At 41.2% G+C, this 9,377-nt stretch overlaps 1 protein-coding gene across 1 annotated transcript in view; it reads left to right on the top strand.

Moving 5' to 3' along the window:
* The first annotated feature begins 244 nt into the window (after positions 1–244).
* Positions 245–9,377, top strand: part of PITPNC1 (phosphatidylinositol transfer protein cytoplasmic 1) — a 194,348-nt gene continuing 185,215 nt past the window's right edge. Inside the window, exons 1-2 of the mRNA XM_050920709.1 lie at positions 245–652; positions 4,005–4,093. Of these exons, the coding sequence (XP_050776666.1) occupies positions 586–652; positions 4,005–4,093 (156 nt within the window). The 5' untranslated portion in view covers positions 245–585. The remainder of the gene's footprint in view (positions 653–4,004; positions 4,094–9,377) is intronic.

Raw genomic sequence — 9,377 nt, 5'->3', positions numbered from 1 at the left:
GACACCCGCTCAGGCAGCAGCGCGGGCAGACGACTCGCGGAAGGACCCCGCAGGCACTGGCGGAGACACCCCGCAGCAGCTGCAGGGCCCTGCCTGGCAGGGAGGGGGGCGAGGGGCAGACCTGGGGGAGAGGAAGTAGCAGAGCACTGGCCTGGGGGGAGGCATCAGTAAGGTCCTAGCAGTGGAGGAAGGAACGGGGGGTGGGGGCTGTAGCCGGGCCTTGGCTGGAGTGAGGAGCAGGAGCAGGAGCAGGGCTTTGGATGTTAGGGAGGGAGCAGGTGTGGGCAGGAGCAGGGCCCTGGGTGGGGGTAGGGAGCAGGTGTGGGGGAGGGGCAAAACAGGACTCTGGAGGGGCAACGGTCAGTAAGCTTTTAGCTAAAGGCAGGGGAGAGGTGCTGCTGTTTTTAGGCTTCCCTCTCTCTTCCAAGCCCCCCACCCCCACGTACGTTTTTTGAGTTAGGTAAGTGGTGCTGCCCTACAGCCTCTCCCCCTCTTCCTGTTTCAATGTACTTTAATCACTGGTTACAATAATGTTCCAAAGAGATACACACTGAACCTACGAAACAGTAGCGTGCTGAGTAGCACATGAATGTAATGTTACCCTTTTATCATGTGGGATCACTTTGGTGTAACATCAGGTCCCAAGCTGAAGGTACCATCTCACCATAGCACAATGATTCTTGAACATTGTGCTGTCATGATGTAGCAGGATGATAGTATTTGAGTGTGGTGTCAGTTTGCTATGATCTCATCACTAAGGTGGCATGTCAATGTAATGATGCTTTGACATTGCTGTATGGCAGCATGTTTCAACATGATAATGCTTTCATGCAGCACTACTCAGACTGAGACTCATGAACCACAAGTGGCTCTTGTTGTTCCTCCTGTAGTTCTTTGCAGCACATGATACTACAACACTCTGTGATTTGATTATTAACCAGTCAAGATGCTTTTACTATGTTATTAACCAGTTGTAGTTGATAAAATAATAGTTGGTCAGTCATTTTGCTGTGAGAATAATATATATAAACTAAATATTTCCCCTCTCCTACTGTTTAAATATGAATATATAGTACTATAGTAAATGAAACAATGAATTCACACTACCGTGGCTCTTTTGGGTAATGTTGATCGCTAATTTTGCTCCTGGAACACTGAGATCTGAGTGTCACTGCTTTCATACAACATGACCACATCACGCAATATCTTGGATGAGATGTGATGATGTTTTAACAGGACAAGTTATATCTCGGCCTGTGTTAATGAAACATAAATCATACTGTAAAGTGGCATGTTGATCTAACACAATGACTGTTTAATGCAATACATTGTTGTGCAGTGCGGTGTCACTTAATCCAATAATGTTTCACTATATCGTAATGAGATGATGTTTCAGAGCACTGGGATGAAGTTTTTATAAAGTGTTGTAGCATGTTCTGATACATTGTAGTGGCATTTTGTTGCAACACGTTGCACTACATCATACTAACATTGGAACATTTTGATGCAGCATTGTCACATATGGTGATAGGATGCCATCATATTGCATTGCAATACTCCAAAATAAGTTTCCACTTAACCATTGTGTTGTCATACTTTGATCCAGTAGAGAAACTCACAGAATGTGAAGTGTGGGGCCAAACAACAGAGAAAGATCCTGAGTTAGACAGTTCCTCATGCTTTTGGGTCTTTATTAAGTAGTCCAGGAACAAATAAAAACTAAAAAGTCTATTACTACACAAAATAACAATCTTTATTATAAATCAAGGACAACATTTAGCTGAAAGATACTCTATGCCACATATGTGATAAACTGATAATCAAGGGAAACTTGTATTATTTTCCAATCCTTTGTGACATAAAGCCAGATTTTTATCTCACGTACACTGATGTAAATCCAGAGTTACTCTATTGATTTAATGTGAGTTAATTCAGAATAACACCATTGTATCTTGAGATCAGAATCTGACCCATGCTGTCTTGATAGAAATATAGATTCATATATTATAAAGCTAAAAGGGACATTGTGACCATCTAGTCTGACTCCCTGCATAGCACAGGCCATAGGACTTCCCTGAATTAATTCCTGTTTGAACTAGAGCATTTATTTTATAAAACAAAACAAAAAAATCCAAGTAATGGAGAATGCATTACAATCGTTGATAAATTGTTCAAATGGTTACTTACCCTCACTGTTAAAAATTTTGCATTATTTCTAGTCTCAATTTGTCAAGCTTAAACTTTCATCTATTGGATAATGTTATACCTTTGTCTGCTAGATTAAAAATCCCTCTATTATAAAATTTCTGCTCCCCATATAGGAGGATATAGCCTGTGATTAAGCCACCCCTTAACCTTTTCTTTGTTAAACAAAACAGATTGAGCTTCTTGAGTCTTTCACTATAATGACATGTTTTCCAATTCTTTAAGCATTCTCGTGGTCTTCACGGAACCCTCTCCAATTTATTAACATCTGTCTTCAATTGTGGACACCCCAACTGAACACAGCCTCATATGCCCTTAAATAAACAGCTATGTTAATTTCAACTCCATCAAAAACAAAATAGTGATTGGCAGTGATTTTAACTAATTCCACAATTTATTTTTATTAATTTATTTGAATTTGTGACTCCAAGTATCTTGAAGCACCAGCACTCTCCATGGAGGTGCTTTCCACAGGAGAGAAAAAAAATTGATGTTAGTAAGGTTGTTCAGTGCTTTAAACTCAAGTTTTTAGGGATAATGTGACGTAATGTTTTCCTTTTAATTATTTCTTTCCCTTGCCTTCCTATCAGACAGGTGCATTATCACATTTCCTTCCCCCCCCCGCACCTCACATTTATGGAAGGATAAGGATTAAAGGGGAACACGAGTACCAAAAGTTGCAAATGTTTGAAAATACATTTTTTAATTTAATCATTGTCTTAGGCTATGTCTACAGTAGAGAGTTTATAGTGGTGCAGGTGTACTGATGCAGCTGTGCTGCTATAAGATCTCTTGTGTAGCTGCTCTATGCCGACAGGAGAGAGCTCTTCCATCGACATGATTAATCTACCCTCAATGAATGGTAGATGAGTAGCTATGTTGGTGGGAGAAGCTCTCCCGCAGACATAGCGTGGGTCACACAAGTGTTTATGATGGCATAATTTATGTCAGTCATCATGGGGGTAGAATATTCACACTCATGAGTGACATAGGTCTAGTCAACGTTAGTGGTAGTGTGGACATAGCCAAAGACTCAATAGATAGGGAGAGAGAGCTTTCAGGGAACCAAGAGCCTCATCTAAAGCTAATTAAGTAAATGGAACAGCTCCTATTGACTTCAGGGGCTTTGGATCAGGCCCTAAAGAGGAGAGGGAAGAAAATTAATTCATACTATCACTATCTTCCTCTAGCACAGGGATCGGCAACCTTTGGCATAGGGCCTGCCAGGGTAAGCACCCTAGCAGGCCAGGCCGGCTTGTTTACTTGTCACGTCCACAGGTTTGGCTGATTGCAGCTCCCACCAGCTGTGGTTCGCTGCTCCAGACCAATTGGAGCTGCGGGAAGCGTTGTGGGCCGAGGGATGTGCTCACTGCCGCTTCCCGCTACCCCCATTGGCCTGGAGCGGCGAACCACGGCCAGTGGGAGCGGCAAACCATGGCCAGTGGGAGCCACAATTGGCTGAACCCGCGGACATAGCAGGTAAACAAATCAGCCCGGCCTGCCAGGGTGCTTGCTCGGCCCGCCAGGATGCTTACCCTGGTGGTTCATGTGCCAAAGGTTGCCGAACCCTGCTCTAGCACTTGAGGAAGATATCCTATAAAACCTGCAATCCTGAGACCAGGATGCAGCTTTTGTCTCCAAATTTGATTGCTTGCATGGATCCAGCAGGCCAGTCCCTTAATTCAGTAGTTATTAAACAATAAAATATCTGAAAAGATGGTTTGACTTTTATTGTTAGTTCCATAAGTCCCGGCTGTGTTTGGCATTCAGCAGATTTAACCAATATTTTTTTTTCCTAGAGCATAAATGGAAAATTATGAGGATAAGAAGTTCTTCACTTATCACACACAGCATGCTGTATTTCAGGATGTGGTTTGTGAACTTAGAGGTAAGTCTGAGTAATATATTTTGACAGCCTGCAAAAAATAAGGGACCAGATTCAGGCAGACACTGCTTCCCAGAAATCGCTGCCCATCTCCAGGTAGAAGTTTTCTCAGGCCCTCAGAGACAGTAGCAGTAGAGATGTGTTCTGGGGTGGGGCTAGTGGTCAGTAGGTGTGGTTTGTGTGTTTATGTGTAAATATCACATGATCTGAAAATAGTCCTGGCAAAAAGATCTGTTGCTGGCACTAAGCTGAGTATGAGGCTTCTGCTCTCCAGAATATAGGTGTACATTAATGCTACGTTTGCAGTGCGCATGTAGGCCCATGTTTGGGACCACTTGACATAGTTTTTGAATTTGGCTTACTAAATTGTGAGAACGATTTTTGCTATGGTATATTAAAAGGGACTATAATGTTTGGTTGGTTTGTGGTGGAAGCTAGTAAATTAATTTAGGGCTTGAGCCTAAGGTCATTGAAATCAATGATAAAACTCCCATTGACTGTAGTGGTGCAAGATCAGGGCTTTATGCAGAAACAGCATGTGGTTTTCAATGGGAAACCAGTCTTAACCTAATTTTCCAGCTGGGTCTGAAACACAAAACGTTTAGGAGCTTAATTCTGCTCCAATTGACACTAATAGCAGAACTTCGATTAACTTCAAAAGGGGTAGGATAACAACCCTAGTTTTAAGATTACATAGTGAGTCTCTTCCAAATTAGAGGTGATGTCCCAGATACTGTTCCCCTGCTCACTGCTCTGCATGCAGTCTTCCTTTGGTTGTTTTGTGTCACATTATGTTTTTCTTTCTGGTATTCTGCAACTTTATAATGCATTTATTTTTATATGACTGGATCCTCTAAACCCATCACTCCGACCCCTCATCCACTAGGCAATAGGGTTCAGAGTTTGCAGGACTGAGCTCTTACTTACTGAAACTTGAAATTGGATGATATGTCTTTGGAACAATCTTCCCTGGGTGTACAATACCAGGGATATAAATAATGACTACAGCCTGATATTTGCACATGGTTGTTACCAGGTTTGACATAGCGGACTCATTTGATATGGAGGAAATGCAGTGCCTTGTTCATATGTTTAAGCTGAGAATCCAAAGTACTGAGACACAACTCTATGTAAAATTCCTAGAGCCTTGATGCTCCATTGCCTTAAGGCCTTGGCTACACTGACGCTTTACAGTGCTGCAACTTTCTCGCTCAAGGGTGTGAAAAAAAACACACCCCTGAGCGCAGCAAGTTACAGCGCTGCAAAACGCCAGTGTAAACAGTGCCCCAGCGCTGGGAGCGTGCCTCCCAGCACTGCAAGCTAATCCTCATGGGTAGGTGGAATACCTGCAGCGCTGGGAGAGCTCTCTCCTAGCGCTGGCACCGCGACCACACTCGCACTTCAAAGCGCTGCTGCGGGAACGCTCCCACGGCAGCGCTTTGGAGTTTTGAGTGTAGCCAAGCCCTTAGTTATTTACAGCTGTGCAAAGGGAGGGCAAAGTGGAGGTATAACTCTATCATCAATGCAAGAAAATAAAGAAGTGTTTTGTTTGCTCCAGTAGATGGCACTATGTTCCTCTTGGGCTAAGTTTACCTATAGGTTCATTGCCAAAAAGGAACTGAGATTTTTCACTCTCTCTCATTATGGCATACCTATTTCATTTTCGAGCTAAATTTATATCCATCCCTATAAACCTGATGTTGCAACACTTTTAAAAATATTGTAAATTATTTAAATTAAAATGCAGAATTGCAGGAATATTACAGTACTATTTACCATTTATACAGCACTTTATATTTTCAAATTATTCTCACAGATAGGTAAGTATTATTATTCCTATTTTAGGGGTGGGGAAACTGAGGTACAGAATTTAAGGCCACACAGTATTTCAGTTTCACAGCCAGCATTAAAAGTCAAGAGATTCTTGTGCATACTAACAACAAGGAGTCTGGTGGCACCTTAAAGACCAACTGGTTTATTTGGCCATAAGCTTTTGTGGGTAAAAGATCACTTCTGAAGACGTGTTGGAGTCCGGTGGCACCTTAAATAAATCTGTTAGTCTTTAAGGTGCCACTGGACTCCTTGTTGTTTTTCTGGATACAGACTAACACGGCTACCCCCGATACTTGTGCATACTAACACTATTGTTAATATTAACATATTAATTAATATATTAACATTAGCTTTACACCCTTAAATGTCACTGAAAAACACATTTAAAAAAACCAGGCAAATTAAAGGCTTAACCAGCTGATTGCTGCTTCCCAAGCCATGGAAAAATTTGCCTATTAAAATTGGATCGGCTATTTTGGCTAAAGTAGTACAGAGGCACATGTTTTCACTGACGTTTCTAGGCGACTGTTTTAAGTTTGATGACTGACGTGAAAAACTGTTGTAGCCAAGTTGAAAAGCCTGCAGACATATAATGAAGGACTAACCGAAAGGGAAGTAGGTGAGGCTACTACATCCTGTGTTTATTATATCTCCTTTGTGCTCATTGCACCAATTCCTGAAGGCCATCTTGTAGTTCCTTTGATAATAATAGGACCTGATCCTGCAAACCATCATTCAGCAATTGTGAAGTCAGGATCCTATGTCTGAAAAGTGTTTTGAAGTTCAAAAAATGCTACGAAAAGGTAAAATGGAATTATTCCATATTTCCGTAACAATACTATGTAAAGCCTAGGAGTTAGAGATTGAACAGATCTTTTAGATAATCATTACTGTTTCCCTGCCAGTGCAGGACTCTACTTACAGAACATTTTCCAGTGTTTTGTACAGTCTTATTTTTAAATATGACAAGCAAAGGGATTTCCTTCACTCCCCTTGGGAGACAATTTCCACAGCCTAAATAGCTTTTGCTGATGGGAAGTTCCTCTCGATTTCCCAAAGTTCAGTTTCATCCCACTACTCCTAGTTACACATTCCTATGTGACCCAAAATGATTCTGCAATAAAATAAAACCAGTCGTGCCTTTGGATTTCATTTCTCTCTGCTGTCCACTTGCAAGCTTCCTTCACTTTCCTTGCTGGCTACTGGCACTCTGGGAGAGACATGCTGTTTTGTTTAAATCCTCCACATTCTTTGCTGTGCCATTTCCCCATTGGCCGGATGGGGCCATCCTTCCTGTTGTGGCTGCTGATGTCAGACACACACTCGGACGGAGCTGAGGCTGCTGCTGCAGAGACTCCTCAGCTCTGCTAGCTACAACTCACACACACTGAGCTGTGGTGGGGGAAACCCAAGCTCCAGGAAGGATCAAAGGTGTGTTTGTGGGGGGGGAAATATCAGGCAGCAGATCCAGTGTCTCTCCCACAGTGCAGAACTGGTGCGTGCATAATAGCAGCTGTAATACAGAGAGGAAGAGGGAGCCTTGTTTATCAGCCTGTAAAGGAAACGTTATAAAGCCTTTGTCTTGGAAGTAAGCATCTCATCCTTGCTGCTACCACTGCTCCAATGTGCTGCTGCTGGTGACATTAATATTTTAGTCTGGTTGGTTTTGGGTTTTTTTTTGGTTTCTCCAGGCATGTCTTGATATAGCTGAAAAGGAACTGTCGTTTTAATACATTTCCAGCGGATGTCTTTGACTTTAAAGATCGCGTTTGATGTTTGAGACTTCTTTGTGTGTATGTATGTGTGTGAAATTCACATGATCTCAGTTTGAAGGAGGAAGAACTGGAAGAAAGGAGCAGTTGTATTGGTTTTTCTTCTTGCTGGGTCATCTCTCCTGGATGATAGTGTTGGGGTCTTTTGAACACATTGTCACACACTTGACCAGGGGCTTAATTCATTTTTCTGTGGTTTTGTTCTTGCCGTGATCAGAGTGCAGAAATAACCACTCTTCTCTAGCTTTGCTGGTTTGCAGCAGAAATATGCTCTTGAAGGAGTACCGGATCTGTATGCCTTTGACAGTTGAAGAGGTAGGTGCATTCACTAATAATGCTTATAGTACATCAGCTTATTTGTCCTTCCCCACCCTCCCTCGAATGATGGCTTAGAAAAACATTAGTTATTTTGTGTTTATTTTACTGTTATTTTAATCTGTACAGTAAACTCTTTCCTGTTGTGATTGGTGTAGAGAAGCATGTTTCCATTGCAAAATAAGGAAATCTTATGTAAGTGAAAGTAAGTGTAGTGAATTCACTGTCATCGAGGTATTAGCTGTAATAATTTAGAAATCAAACTTTTTGAAAGGGTTGATGTGTGTTGAGATCTCGAATCTAATAAAGCATTTGTCCAGTAAACCCAACTTCTAAATACATGAAAACCTTCCTTCTTTAGACTTAAAAATCTCCCTTACATTATTGTTAATAAAAATGGCCTTAAACTTCACAATTGTAGTGTGTAGCTCTCTGATAAAATTATTAATCAATACACTTTTAGTATTGAAAAAGGTATGTTAAAGTCACGTTGCTTTCTGTCAACCAGACTAAACTCTCTGGGTCATGGACATTGTGTTTTTTATTTGCCTGCAAAATATCATGCACATTTATGGCAAGGTATACATATCAAAATATGTATATGTAATAGATTACTTATACCTACATATATAGATACAAACATACACTAACTATATAAGTGTAATAAATAGCTAGACAGCTAAAGGCCGGCTAATGCATACATATATGAGTATATTGGTGATGGAGCTTTCTGTTGCACAATGCCACAAACAAATAAAAGGATTAGATGCTGCTTTATTAGTTCTTTATGTTGCTGAGGTCGACGCTAAAAGAAGAGAGGAAATACTGTTTTGGAAATAGACAATCCTTTGCCTAACAGCCCCAGACATTTGATGGTGCCTCTTCAGGTCAGTCAAAATCTGAATGTGCATAACATATTTCTTTTGCAAACAACCACACTCAGAAAAGTTTCTACTTTTGCTTTTCGTCAGTGTGGCAGGCCATTTGGTTTCTAAGACCTTTCAGGGCCACAGGAGGGCGCTTTGAATATGTTTCTTTTCCTGCAGCCTTTCTTTCCCCCATCCCCCTCTCTCCTTGGTGCAGAAATGTATATAAAGGCAATGGGAATACTAATACTATAGTGATTTTATTGCAGTGAATTTGTATTGCATAGTTTAAATGTAGCACTGCATTGTCTCTACATTTCTAGAAATCTGCTAGACTTCAATGATGTATAATGTTTGTGCTTTTGGTATTATGCAGTAAAATGTACAGACAATAGCACATTTGTAGCTAGTCCTGCATTTCTTGCACTCTACAAACTCCCATTGCAGTCAATGAGAGCTTGGGGTAGTCTAGGAATGTAGAATTTAGCCCTTAAAGATAAT

Source organism: Gopherus flavomarginatus, chromosome 12, assembly GCF_025201925.1.
Source record: "Gopherus flavomarginatus isolate rGopFla2 chromosome 12, rGopFla2.mat.asm, whole genome shotgun sequence".
Taxonomy (NCBI): domain Eukaryota; kingdom Metazoa; phylum Chordata; order Testudines; family Testudinidae; genus Gopherus; species Gopherus flavomarginatus.
The sequence above is the reverse complement of the archived record's forward strand: the minus strand, read 5'-3'. Positions and strand labels throughout refer to the sequence as shown.